The 14,662-nt window shown below is 35.2% G+C and overlaps 2 protein-coding genes and 1 long non-coding RNA gene across 3 annotated transcripts; all 3 read left to right on the top strand.

Moving 5' to 3' along the window:
• Positions 1-2,527: 2,527 nt before the first annotated feature.
• On the top strand, positions 2,528-4,111 carry LOC140988409 (cytochrome P450 72A397-like). Its single transcript, XM_073457427.1, has 5 exons — positions 2,528-2,834; positions 2,966-3,189; positions 3,315-3,556; positions 3,702-3,845; positions 4,105-4,111. The coding sequence occupies exons 1-5, from the start codon at positions 2,567-2,569 to the stop codon at positions 4,109-4,111; spliced, it is 885 nt and encodes a 294-aa protein (XP_073313528.1). The 5' UTR covers positions 2,528-2,566.
• A 4,860-nt stretch (positions 4,112-8,971) lies between these two features.
• Positions 8,972-11,349, top strand: LOC140988837 (uncharacterized). Its single transcript, XM_073457918.1, has 7 exons — positions 8,972-9,232; positions 9,490-9,699; positions 9,796-9,888; positions 10,069-10,185; positions 10,265-10,705; positions 10,794-11,048; positions 11,136-11,349. The coding sequence occupies exons 1-5, from the start codon at positions 8,984-8,986 to the stop codon at positions 10,301-10,303; spliced, it is 708 nt and encodes a 235-aa protein (XP_073314019.1). The 5' UTR covers positions 8,972-8,983; the 3' UTR covers positions 10,304-10,705; positions 10,794-11,048; positions 11,136-11,349.
• A 162-nt stretch (positions 11,350-11,511) lies between these two features.
• On the top strand, positions 11,512-12,947 carry LOC140987139 (uncharacterized). The gene is made up of 5 exons (XR_012177076.1): positions 11,512-11,706; positions 11,783-11,890; positions 11,973-12,226; positions 12,337-12,423; positions 12,710-12,947. It is a non-coding gene; the product is annotated as an uncharacterized lncRNA (long non-coding RNA).
• The last annotated feature ends 1,715 nt before the right edge of the window (positions 12,948-14,662 follow it).

The raw sequence follows: 14,662 nt of genomic DNA, 5'->3' as shown, positions 1-14,662 counted from the left end.
CGTGGACCTTCAAATTTTCGAGACGTTACAGCTATACTTAATCGCTAGCAGACCCGATATTGTATTTGTTGTTTGTTTACGTGTTAGATTTCAATCAAACCTAAACAATATCATTACTTAGCTGCTAAAAGAATTTTAAAATATTTCAATGGAATCCAAAATGTCGATCGAGTTATGGTATGCTAAGGATAACTCTTTCGATTTAGTTGGATATTCAGATGCAGATTATGGATGTTGCAAATTAGACAGGAATAGCACAAGTAGTGCCAATTGCTTGCCCGAACTGAACCAGTCCAACTGATATCTCAAAGACCAGTTTCACTGATTGTCCAGCTGATAGGTGGTTCAATAGATGACCTTCAGAATCCCTACCAGCTGATGAAGAGTTCAACTGATGAAGAGCCCAGCTGACCAGTTATAGCTTTAATTTGCAATAGTAATCTTTTCAAAATATATGGATTTGGTCTGAGTGATCAACTAGATAGACTACCAGTTGGACTTCATCAGTCGATCTAGAATCGCTTTGGCTATTAGTATCTTTCTTAGGTTTTATAAGTCTGACTTTGTAATCAGTTAGATTTCTTAATTTAGTTTTCTTCAATGAATTTAGTTGGGTTAGGTTTAGTAATTATCCTTTGGATCAACAACTTTATTCAATCATCAAAATATAACATGTTCCAACAGGGTTAGATGAAATAACATAACTTTTGCACATGTGCAAAAATTAATCGTGGACTTTATTTGATGATCGAAGAAGGATGAAGATCCGTTCGTAGAGATTTAAAAGGATGATAATTACTGCTTAAAACAGAAATAGTTAGAGCCGATGTTAAATATAGAAATATAAATAAGATATAAACACCATATGAATATTTTAAATTATATGAGGCCCAAAAGAACTTTTTGAGTATCAAAACTAAAATTTTGAACTTAAAAACCACCAGTTTTGTTTGGTGGGCCGGAAATGCTCGACTTATTAATTTATTATTAAAAATTTAAAATTTGAAATATAAAATTTTATAATTTTCATTTTTCATTACTTGTTTGTTGGATGAGTTAGAAAAAAGATTTCTGGACTGTTCCCCACCTAATGCTACTTTAGAGTGATCGGGTTTACAATTGGTTGTTATAAAAAAAAGTTATCCCCCTCAATCACTTTTCTAGTTAGAGATCAACGTCTTGGGGCTAATGTAGGATTTGCTCTAGGACCTACTGGTTTAGGTAAATACTTAATGTGTTGCAATCAATTTCGCTACCACATGCACCTGCTGCTCTTACTAATTACATCATTTCCGAGTGTGATTTCTATGTTATGTATGGCCTTGCCTAAGGGCATGTCGATTGAAATAGATTTCTCTCTCTATAAATACAAAGGAATTGTTCCTCAATAATAATAGTGAAATCATCAATGGTGCAGAGTCAAATAAAGGGGATTTTGTCCGAACACTATTGCGAAGCGCATGAAGTGCAATAAGATCTATTTATAGGACGAGTTTCGTGTAGAATTGAGGGTTCCTGCCTGGTTGTGGTCCGACATGTTGATGAGCTTGAAGCACTATTCTAGTAGTAGAAAAACCATCATCTTCTTCTATTAATAGAGTGGTTTCCCGGTAGAACCCTATTTCGCACAAATTGTTTCAGAACCAGAAAAAGAAACGGTTTTTCGATGCGATCCGAGTGGCCCTCTTACCCCTATTTGCCCTCACCACTTCCTGCGACAGCTACGTCTTGGGTGAGAGAAAACGATACTCCAACATTAATATCAAGTCGTGATGTATTAGGTTTCTTTAATTGCATTCGATTTATTTTGGGAGTCGATAGAGGGAACCCATCCGAATTATTTTCTAAAAAATATACGATTGTTGCAACCCATTTTCGCCCAACAATCTGGAGATTACAATTTTTTCGTATGTTGCGTAAAGTAATCAAGATCAAGCAACTATTATTATTATTATTATTATTATTATTATTATTATTATTATTATTATTTTATTTGTTTAATGTGCTAAGCTCAGTCAACTATTATTTCTTAGCTTATGACATTAATAAATTCCTCCATATCTGATATAAAATCTTTCATTCAGCATTTTATATCATGTAAAGATGTTAATTGTGATATGATATCACAATTAATATCTTTAAATGATAAAATATGCTAGCATGCAACACTTGCTTCATTATTGTGAAATCTATTTATTTTAGTTTAATTTTAGTTTAAACAACAAACTGCTTCTCACTGTATAAAATGATCAGACATGTTCTTCAGATTTAAAAAGATTAAAATACCATAGAACGAGTACTATAGAATGTCAAGACTATTCAACTTAACCCTTAACCAAATTTTCAATGATCCACAACGAATTATTTAACAAAAAATTAATGAATCATGCGTTCTGATACACTGTACATCAAAGATTGTTAATTAGAGGACAATATTGCTTAGTGAAATTGAATTCCCCCATTATTTTAAACGCATTCACAATGGTCGCGAGCTCTATAAATAGGGGTGTGCCCTTTGTGATTTTTCCCATCCCTATTGAGCAAAAAAGAAAAAGAAAAAAAAATCATGTGGAGTTCAATCTTGATAAATATTTTCCTGTCCACTATACTAGTTTTCGCATGGAGATTCTTGGACTGGGTTTGGTTCAAACCTAGGAAAATGGAGAAAATCCTTAGGAAACTAGGATTCCAAGGAAATTCTTACAAGATTCTCTTTGGAGATGCTAAAGAAATATCTGAAATGGGCAAAAAAGCCTACTCCAAACCTCTTTCTCTCACCCACGATATTGTGCCTCGCGTCTTTCCCTTTATATCGAATACGATAAAGAAATACGGTAGGTTTCCAATTAGGAAAAATCATGAAATTGTAATCAAAGTTGGTCTCTCGGTTGTTTTAAAGTAGTCAAGTTTTAAGTCTTAATGCCGCAATATATATATACATATTTTTTTTTTTTTGCGATTTCAGGGAAGAATTCATTCATGTGGGTGGGACCGAGACCAAATATATTCGTGACAGATGTCGAATTGGTGAAAGATGTGTTGAATAAATACCAAACTTATCAGAAGAATTTTAATATATCTAATCCGATAGTGAAGCAGTTCGTTAAAGGCCTTCTTCGATACGAGGGTGAAGAATGGAGCCAATCCAGGAAACAGCTCAAGCCTGCTTTTAATGTGAACAAGTTGAAGGTCAGTTAATTTTTCATTTCATCGTTGCATGGATCTCAAAACGATAACATGCATGTATCAATCGTTGACCAAAGAACCATGTATTGTTTCTTACAAAATTCTCTTACTTTTACATCTACGTAAAGGAAATTGTGCCTACAACTCAACAATGCTGCGAGAAAATTCTCAATGAATGCGAGAAGATGATGTCCAGCGATGGGTGTGGTGTGGTCGATATGGCCGCTCAAATCGAAAAGTTCACTGCTTCATCCGTGGGATGCTCATTGTTCAGGGCTAACTATGGTGCAACCGACAAGGTTTTTGAGCTTGTCAAAGAGTACGCAGTCCTTGCAAATCCGGCTAGACCTTTCAGTATTCCGGGTGAAGGGTGAGTTATAATACGACTTCCATTACCATGATACCATCCATGGTTGGCTGAAAAAGTTGCAGAGATTACTGTTCTAGTTTCATGCATCTTATCTCATTATTCGATCAAATTTTAAATTTTCTGAGATTGTGGAATCCTTGTTTAGGTACTGGCCTACCAAGAAAAACAGGAGAGTCAAGGAAATCGAAGAACAAATACAATGCACAGTTATGGATGAGATTAACGAGAGAGAAAAGCGAGACATAACACTACAAGAAATTTTACTTTCAACGACACTCAAAAGACAACGGTTTTTCAAAAACCGTTGTCTCTTTCCCTTTAACAACGGTTTTAAACAAATCCGTTGTCTTATAAAAATAAATAAACCAACCAAAAGACAACGGTTTTGGTTAAAACCGCTGTTAAAGGGAAAAAGACAACGGTTTTAAACAAATCCGTTGTCTTATAAAAATAAATAAAACAACACAAAGACAACGGTTTATTTAAACCGTTGTCGTATTACAAAAAAAAAAACTTTTAAAACAACACTCTAACTACTTTAACAACAGTGTTTAAAAAAATGTTGTTAAAAAAACCAAAATCCCTACTAATTCCTCATACTTATATATCGCATAACACACACTCACCTATTAATTAAAGTATTGAGACACACACACCCCCCCAAAACCCACTCCCGTCGCCCTCCTTTCTCCCAGCCGAATCAAAGCCGCCGCCCGTCCGTTCTATGTCACCGAGGACCGGCAAAGGTAGCCCATGTCCGGTCGACCTTGATTGCAACGGTAATCGGTAGTTTTGAGCAAGGCGAGGTCGTGAATCTTAGTCCTATTCTGCGCGCGATCTGTCATCCGTTTGGGTAAGAATTTCACTCGATTATTTGGGTCATTTGAGCTTGTTTGAGATGTATTATAGTAGTTTTAAGTAGGTGATGGATCTGGTACTCGATAAGAACACGCGAAGAGTGTGAAGGTGTCGTGCGCGGCAGCTGGATTTGCTTTTGTTGTGATTTCTTATGTTATGAGTATGCTCTTTATTCGCATTAAGAACGTTGCTTACCTTCGCTGATTGCTAGATTATTCTCTACAGTTTTATTATAAGAAAAATTAGCTTCTTTTAATTTTGGGGTTTTATAATGTAATGCGCTGACAATTGGATGATTGTGGAACCCTTTTGTTTTCACTGTTATTTCTTAGCTGTATTACGATTTAGAAGTAAAAGAAAGGCCTAATGGAAATTCATTACCTACATTGTCCATCTTCTAGGCTCTTCGCAATTCAGTGCTGATGCTTGATTTTATTATCAATTATGTTCCTCCTCGAAAGTTTTGAATGGTTGGGAACCTGTGTGTGATTTTCCTTTTACTTATTAAAGTAAAGTTAGTACAAATCTTGTTATCGGTGCACCTTATTTTATTTGTGGTTGTTGCTTATCATTGAAAGAAAATGATTTGTATTTGAAGCAGAAATGATTAATGTGGTTCTTTTGTGTAATGTAGATTAGATGCAGAGCGTGTTTGTGTGAAATGTGAAAAATTTCCAACGCCTTTAGGTGTATGTTGATCTGAGAAGTTCGCAAGAGTCTTACTAGCTGACTTTGGGTAAGGAGTAGCTACATGAATTCAACCATTAACCAACTTATATCATTTAAATATAAAGTTTCAAACAATTTTTGGTGTTTGTAACAAAATTCTCTTTATGTATACATGTGTGTGTGTATATATATTAAAAAGATAGTCTATCAATAAAAGATTTTTTAATATTATTTCAAATTGTTTTGAAGGGTTGGGCTTATTGTTAGCTGAGTAGTTGTACCAAGTATGGACAAAAAATGGATGTCAAAAGATAGGCTATCACATGAATTTGATGTTGGAGTAGAGTCTTTCTTGCAGTTTGCGCTAAAAAATGCTATCCATTCTGATGCAATACCTTGTCCATGTGCAAGATGTGGTAATCTATGGAAGAAAAATGCTGAAACTATCGGGGCACATTTGTATTGTAATGGTATGGATTTGACATATCATACATGGATATGGCATGGAGAAAGATCTACGAAAGGGAACTTAATGAATGATAATGATCGAGTAAGACAAGATGAACACAAATCATTTACTGAGGAACCTATAGATATGGTGCATTGTGTATATGAAAGTTATGCTGAGAATCCAAGCCAATTCAATAAGCTACTTGAAGACGCAGATAAACCTTTATATCCTGGATGTGCTAAATTCACAAAGTTATCTGCAGTTGTGAAATTATTTAACTTGAAGGCAAAATATAGTTGGAGTGATAAAAGTTTCACTGATCTACTTATTTTGTTTGGAGAAATGCTTCCAGATCACAATGAATTGCCTTCATCTCTGTATGATGCAAAGAAAAGCTTACGCGCATTAGGGATGGACTATGTGAAAATTCATGCTTGTCCTAATGATTGTATCTTATACCGGAAGGAGTACGAAGATTTTGCAAATTGCCCTACTTGCGGGACGTCAAGGTGGAAGTTGGGCAACAAATCGAAGGTAAAGGAAGGAATTCCTGCAAAGGTCTTGTGGTATTTCCCACCTATTCCAAGATTTCAAAGAATGTTTCGGAATAAGGCGATATCCAAGGAGTTAACTTGGCATGCTGATAAAAGAATTCGTGATGGATACTTGCGTCATCCGGCTGATTCGCCCTCTTGGAAATTAGCTGATCGCATGTGGCCAGATTTTGCTTATGAGCCAAGAAATCTTAGATTGACTATATCAGCAGACGGGATAAATCCTCATAGTTTGATGAGGTCTGCATATAGTTGTTGGCCTGTTTTAATGATCACATACAATCTTTCACCATGGTTGTGTATGAAGAGAAAATTTGTGATGCTCACTTTGTTGATATCTGGTCCCAGACAACCGGGTAATGATATTGTTGTTTACTTAGCACCTCTTATTGACGACTTAAAATGCTTATGGGATAAAGGTGTTGAAGCATATGATGCATATCGAGAAAAAGTTTCTCTCTTAGAGCTGTTCTACTATGGACAATCAATGATTTTCCTGCATATGGGAACATGTCTGGATGTGTGGTGAAAGGATATCATGCATGTCCTATTTGTGCAGAAGAAACATATTCGACAAGGTTGAAACATTGTAGAAAAATGTCATATACAGGCCATAGAAAGTTTCTACCTTTAAGTCATCCTTATCGAAGGCAAAAAGAAGGCATTTAATGGGAAGCAAGAATTTAATCTCGAACCAAAACCATTGAGTGGCAATTAAATTTTAGAAAGAGTTCAAAGAATTAATTATCATTGTGGAAAATTCAGCGGAAATCTTCAGTCAAAGAACGATGACGGGATAACATGCTGGAAAAAGAAATCAATATTCTTTGAACTTGAGTATTGGAAAGATCTACATGTTCGACATGTTCTTGATGTGATGCACATTGAAAAAAATGTTTGTGAAAGTATCATCGGTACATTACTTGATGTTCCAGGAAAAACAAAGGATGGAATAGCATCAAGATTAGATCTTCTGGAAATGAATTTAAGGACTGAATTGGCACCAAGGATTGGGAAGAAGAAAACGTTTTTGCCAGCAGCATGTTACACACTAAGTAAGGATGAGAAAAGAAGTATTTGCAATTCTTTGTCGTGAGTAAAGGTACCTGTACGTTACTCATCAAATGTTAGAAACCTTGTGTCGATGAAGGATTTGAAACTTGTTGGCCTGAAGTCACACGACTATCACACTTTAATGCAACAATTGTTTCCAGTGGCCATCCGCGGTGTCTTGCCAAAACATGTCAGAGATACTATAACCCTGCTGTGTTTCTTCTTCAATGTGTTGTATAGTAAAGTGGTAGACGTCTTAAAGTTGGATGACTTGCAAAGAGAGATTGTGTTGATATTGTGGTCACTTGAAAAGTACTTTCCCCCTTCATTTTTTGATATAATGATTCATTTAACTGTTCATCTTGTCCGGGAGGTCAAATTGTGTGGACCGGTTTGGTATAGGCACATGTACCCATTTGAAAGATTCATGAAGATTTTGAAAGGTTATGTGCACAATCGCAATCGGCCTGAAGGGTGTATAGCCGAATGTTACATTGCTGAAGAGGCTGTCGAATTTTGCTTAGATTATCTATCTAATGTCCACACAATTGGGATACCATCAAGGCATCGAGCAGTAGAACTTACTAAGCCTTTATCGGGAGCAGTTGTGCACTTCACTAGACATGATGAGCTGCAACAAGCACATCTTTATGTATTGACAAATGATGTTGAGATTGATCCTTATGTCGAGTAAGATCTCCAACCTATCAATTCTTTCATGCACTTTGCATACATTCTATTGGTTTATCTATTAGAAATTATTTCATTAGGGAACACTTGGTGGATTTGAAATCAAGATTTCCTCATAAAGCCAAGTCCAAAAAGTTGTTACAAGATGAGCATAACCGAAGGTTTACTAACTGGTTGCGTGATACAGTAAGTTCCAAAATACTAGATATTAATATGCATACAACTCTTGGTATCTTACATAAATCTAAATTTATGGCATTGTGAAATATAGGTTGCACATTTAGTTGACCGTTCCACCCATCAAATATCAGAAAGATTGAAGTGGTTGGCGCATGGACCTAGCAACAAAGTGTTAAAGTATTCTAGTTATCTGATTGATGGGGTTACATATGCTACAAAAGAACGTGATGATATACGAGTTACTCAAAACTCTGGAGTAAGCTTAGTCGCAAAGACAATGCAAGTTGCCAGTGCCAAGGACAAAAACCCAATTGTTTCAGACATGGTTTTTTATGGAGTTATTGAAGAAATATGGGAACTCGATTACCACAAATTTCAAATTCCAATGTTCGAATGTAATTGGGTGGAGAATAATAATGGTATTAAAGTAGATGATCTTGGTTTCACATTGGTAAATTTGAGAAAAATTGGATTCAAATCCGACTCTTTTATCTTGGGAAGTCAAGCAAAGCACGTATTTTACATTGAAGATCCTGAAGATCCTGAATGGAGTATTGTACTTGCAACTCCTACTAGAGAGTCATTTGAACACGTTGATGATGATGAATTGGAAGACACTTTGATTGACTATCAATCTTTTACCAGAGGGTTACCATCAATGGGTGTTGACGGAGCATATGACAATGAACCATCATGGCTTCGTGAAGATTGTGATGGGACTTGGGTTGACAATGTTTAACCAAAGATATTTTAATTTTGAAGATGTATTTGTAGACAATATTGATATGTATTTTGCTTTTGAGTAGGAGTTTGTAGACAATATTGAAGTTATACTTTTTTTATCTTTGTATCTGTTGAATTTCTATTGAAGATGAATTTATTATCCTATTTTTTGTTGTATACATTTTGTATTTATTTCTATATTGATATGTTTTTTTCAATATTTTGTTGAACAGGTTAAATCTGGACTCTATGACATCCTTTAGAAAGCTTAAAATTGGGTCTCATGATGATGATACAATTCATGAATCGAGCAAGAGATTAGGACAGCCTCCATTGATTGGGAAGGGCAAAGAAAAATTTGAATCTATTTCTACAGAAAAGAGTTTTGATGGAAAGGAAATGTTGGGATCTACAGACACTGAAACAACAAGAACATCTAGAGGTCGAACACATCTGGATAAGCTTTCTAGGCAGAGGGTTCAGGGAATTCGAAAGGAGGTAAGATTCAATCTACTTGGACAACCAGTAGGAGAAGCTGCTGCTCGAATGCAGAGTTATATTGGTGTGCTTGCTCGAGAAAAAATTAAGATAACTTACAAGACATGGAAGCAAGTTCCAAGTGAAGTGAAAGAATTGATATGGGAATCTGTTAATGTAAGTTCTATTGTTTTTTCACAATTAATATTCGTATTGTTTATATATATCTTATGTTATGTCATTCTTTTTAATGTATTTCCAATTTTGATGTTTTACAGTTGACGTTTGATGTTCCCCCAAGCTGGAAAAAAGGATGTTTAAGTTCGGCAAATAATAAGTGGCGTCAATTTAAATCACATCTCACTCGAACGTTCATTTCGAACAAGGTTGATAAACCAGAGGAGTTGGATCAACCACCTACTGGCTATGGTCTTGCACGAGATGACTGGATTTCTTTTGTCATGAATCGCATGTCTGATAAATTCATTGTAAGTATCTTTTTTTTGTTCTTTTAAAATAAGTCCACCATTAAGTATTTGACGAATTAAAAAAAATTTGATATGTGTAATTCTTCACTTGATTAGGAACTAAGTGATCAACAGAAGGAAAGAAGGAAGAAGAACATATACCCTCATCGCCTTGCTCGTAAGGGATATGCACGATTTGCTGAAGAAATAGTAAGTATATTTCAACAATTGTGCTGTTCAAGAAGTGACTGTTTCTTTCCTTCGCATGAATACTTGTAACATGGGTGGCTGTTTTTTTTCCTAGCATGTGATATATATCATTGCTTTTGCTTTTTTTTTTTCAACATTTAACCTATTTGACAAATATCATTTGATTGTTCTTGTATGTAGGCAAGTGAGTTGTGTGATGATGATGATATCAACAGAGCTATTATTTGGAAAAAAGGGCGATTGAATAAAGAAGGAGATTTTGATGGCCAGGAGTTGCAAATAACAGTAGAAAAGATTGTGAGCAAACTAATAAGAATCAATTATTTTATTTTAATGAAACCTTTTGAAATAATTAATATTTTCAAGTGGATGACAGGATGATTACATACAACAAAAGCGTGAGGGGAAACTTTAAATAACAGGGACAAAAAAGGATATTCTCACGAAAGCACTCAATTCAGATGAACATGGTGGACGTGTGAGAGCTGTTGGAGGGCACATCACTCCAACATTATATTTCAATGTTGGTAGAATTTGGAAGTCTGAGGATGTTGACAGAGAGCTAATGATTGAGCAAAAGAAAGAGTTGATAGAGGCAAGAAAATTAATTCAAGAGCAAGATACACGCATTCAAAAACTTGAAGCAATTGTATACAAAAAAGGTGCATGGGACAGTGAGATTGATGACAAAGTAAGTTGCTCGGTAAAATTGCATCAAGTGAATGAAAATGAAATGAAAATCGACAAGTTTTTCCCTAGTTATGAAGATTTGAATGATGTTGAAATGAAAGTTGTGGAAAAATCTGTTGCTTTACAGGTATATAATTCGTTGTGGTTATATAGTACTTAATATTTTTTAACTAAAGAGTTAGTACAATTCATTGACATAACTATTTGTCTTTTAGGGGAAACCGGTTATTTTGACATTGGATTCTAGCGCAGACATTGTTGCATCTGGAACAGTTGTCGAGGTCAATGGAGCTAATAACTTGCTTCATGGTGTTCCATTACCTCAAAATTGCATGCGTGTATCCATTGATGAAGCAATGCAAAAAACAGCCCTTTTGCCAGTTTCGATTCCCAATGAATGTGAAAATGTTGGTGATGCCGTAGGAACACATGTGGCTTGGCCAAATCATTTGATAATGCTACGACAAGAGGTACACGTATGCTTATATTTCAAAGTAAATGTCTGTCAAATTCTCCAATATTGCACCTATCTAACATGTTTACAATACAATTATCAGAAGCGTCAAGAGAACAAAACTGTCAGTGTCGAAAGAAACCAGACTTTGTCATCAAATGTGCCAAGAGTAGTGCGCATGGTGTATTGTTATTGTAAGAGAGCCCTTGAAAATGGAAGGAGATTAGCATTTCTTTTAGATCATGAAGTATTTGCAGATGATTATGAAGTTAACTTGCACTTTGAGGACATCAGTCCTATGTATCACTTGGAACCAATTTCAGGAAATTGTGTAGTTGTCTACATTTGGTAAGTCTTCGATTAACTTAAAGTTTGTTTGTTCTTTTCTTATATTATTATATTATATAAGATGCATATAATTTGTTAGTTTAGTATGTAGTGTAGTTTTGATTTTCTTTTACTTGAAATGATAGGTATCTTTATAAAAAGATGGTGAAAGAAAACAAGATTGACAAATTCAGATTCGTTAATCCACACAGCATCCCAAATTTGCAACATAATGCACACGACAAAACAGGTAAAACTGAAAGGTTGAACAAGAGGTCGAGTTCTTTAGCGGATAGGCTAAGTGGTGTAGCAATGAATCAATTGGTTTTGGTTCCAAGTTGTTATGGGTAAGTAAGATCCCAATATAATTTTCAATTGTTTTTTTTTTAGTGAATTGCATACTTTTATTTTGTTCATGTGTAGTTTTCATTGGACTCTCACTGTCATCGAGCCTTATAAGGAGATTGTTTATTTGGTGGATTCCTTAAGTCATCGCATTCGTGATGAGGATTGGAAATATGTTTTGGAAATGTGAGTTCATATTCCATTTTAATGATGTATTTCATTTAATGAAAAAACACTTATATATCAACTATGGTCAATGTTAATGAAGGGCGTTGACATTGTTTAACTCAACTAAAGGGAGGAAAGGAAGAAAGCGTGTACAATGGGAAGTCATAAAGGCATGTGTATTTCTCATTCAAGCTAATTTTTTAATGTGTAATTTTGTCATTAACAATTTGACATTTTTTAACATAGGCTCTTAAGCAACCGGATGCAAAACAATGTGGTTATTACGTGATGAGATTCATGAGGCAGATTACTGAAGAAGTTGCAACTTTTGAGGGGGATTCACTACGATCGATAGTAATATTATCTTGCTTATATAAATAATTACAAGTTATCTAGCTACTTATCATTTGAAAATTCATTAAGTTGTGTTTTTTTAATAATATACTTTTTGTGTGTGTTCATAGTTCACAAAAACGGAGTATTCTATGGAAGAAATTGATGAGGTTCGCACCGAGCTAGCCGAATGCATACAGGATCATATTTATGAATAGGTAGGACATGTGACTTTTTGTGTTGTACGTTTGTTGGTTCATGACATGTAGATCTCTTCATTGCTTTCGGGATATGTTGAAAGAATGTGATAATTTTAGGTGATAGGTGTGATGTATGGTCTGGCTGTGTAGGTGATAGGTGTGGTGTATGGTTGTATTTAAATTTATTTCGAATATATATTGTTGTTGTGTGTTTTTAAATTTTCTGGTATGTCCTACTTGTGGGGAGGTTATGCCAAAATTTTTCTAGGCCCTGATTAAAATTATGTGGTTTTTATTTTCACAGGCACTGTAATGATGTTTTGGAAGATGCACGGGCAGAGAAATTCATTCCAACAAGCTACAGAAGATATTTTGGAGTTGATATGTGCAAGTCTTGGTTGTAGGGTATTTTTATTTTTGTGAACTTGACTAAAAGTTTTTGGAATATGGTTACATACTTTTTTTAATTGTTGGTTTGGTAAATTACAAGTCTATGAATGACGTATTTCTGTTGTAATTCATGCATGTAGTTCTTGATCAAGTATGTATGTTGATGTTTGAATTGATTTTATATAAGGGTTTAACTGATATATTATTTTACATCCAATTTTTTTAATTAATTTATTTATTTATTTATGTTTTAAATATAATATTATATATATGACAACAGTTTTAAAATGATGTAAATCAAATCCAAAGACAACAGATTTAAAATGTTGTAAAACTGTTGTATATTGCAGCGAAAGACATCGGTTTAAAAACATTGAATAACTGTCGTCGAATACGATAAAAGACAACGGTTAAAAAACGTTGTCGTTATTATAATACAACGGTTTTTAAGAGCTACAACAACGATTTATCAACGTTGTCGTTATACATATACAACAACGGTTTATTACCGTTGTCTTTGAGCGTACCTTTTGACCACAGGGCTTTTAACAACGGTTTTACAGACCTACAACAATGGTTTTTCACAGTTGTGTTAGACGACTACAACAACGGTTTTTCACCGTTGTATTTCAGCACACTTTTTAACCACAGAGATTTTAACAACGGTTGTAGAAGATCTACGACAACGGTGTTTAACCGTTGTTATTGGCCTTTTACGACAACGGTTTTTCGCCGTTGTCTTTGAGCGTCACCTATAACCACAGGGCTTTTAACAACGGTTTTAAATGACCTACGACAACGGGTTTCCACCGTTGTCTTTGGCCTTTTTAATTTTCTTGTAGTGTAAATCGAGTAAATGAAGATCCAGATTTGTTTGATCTAATCTTGGAGGAATTGCGCAAGAATAAGAACAAAAGAAACCATGATCGAGTAATAAACGAAACAATAGGACAAGCCAAGGTCTCCTACTTGGCATCTTTCGAAAGTAGTTCAAATCTGCTTGCTTGGACCGTGGTTGTTCTTTCTATGCACCCAGACTGGCAAGCTCGTGCTAGGGAAGAGGTTTTTCAAGTCATGGGCGACAGAAACGAACTCCAATATGATGATTTGTCTCAACTGAAATATGTAAGTTTTGTACGATCGAGGTTTTGTACGCATGCAGGCGCACACACACGTATATATATGAATATAAACTGAAAAATATAACATTCATCACGTAGGTTGACAGATTGAGGCTGTTGGTATACTAATTGATCAAAATTTGTTCATAGAGCAACAACTTTGTTCCATTAGCCATTTCTTTTCAGCAATGCTGATCGTCGAGATGTCTGCACACCAATTTAAAAAAAAAACTAAATGTGGAAAAGAAATCGAGATGTCAGCATACCCATTAATAAAAAAGTATTTTATTGTTATATTTTATCGAAAAATTTATTTAAGTTTTTGTGCTCCACCTGATTTTAAAATCTTGCGTCTCTGTGTATTTGGTTGCAGGTGACAATGATTTTGTACGAGGTGCTGCGTTTATACCCGACAGTCATCGAGTTATCAAGAATAGTATAAGAAGAAACAATACTAGGAGGAATCTGCATACCAAAGGGAACATCGATCATGCTACCTACTCTACTATTGCACCGAGATACTGAAGTTTGGGGCGAAGATGCAGGTGAGTTCAAGCCGGAACGATTTGCCGAAGGCATGGCGAAAGCAACCAAGGGCCAAGCCGCATTCGTGCCGTTCGGTTGGGGACCCCGAATATGCATCGGACAGAATTTCGCTCTTTTGGTGGCCAAAATTTTCATGGCAATGCTACTCCGCACATTCTCGTTCGAGCTTTCGCCAACATATGCGCATGCCCCTTGTGTCA

Source organism: Primulina huaijiensis, chromosome 11 (genome assembly GCF_012295235.1).
Source record: "Primulina huaijiensis isolate GDHJ02 chromosome 11, ASM1229523v2, whole genome shotgun sequence".
Lineage (NCBI taxonomy): Eukaryota > Viridiplantae > Streptophyta > Magnoliopsida > Lamiales > Gesneriaceae > Primulina > Primulina huaijiensis.
This window is presented reverse-complemented; position numbering and strand designations above follow the sequence as displayed.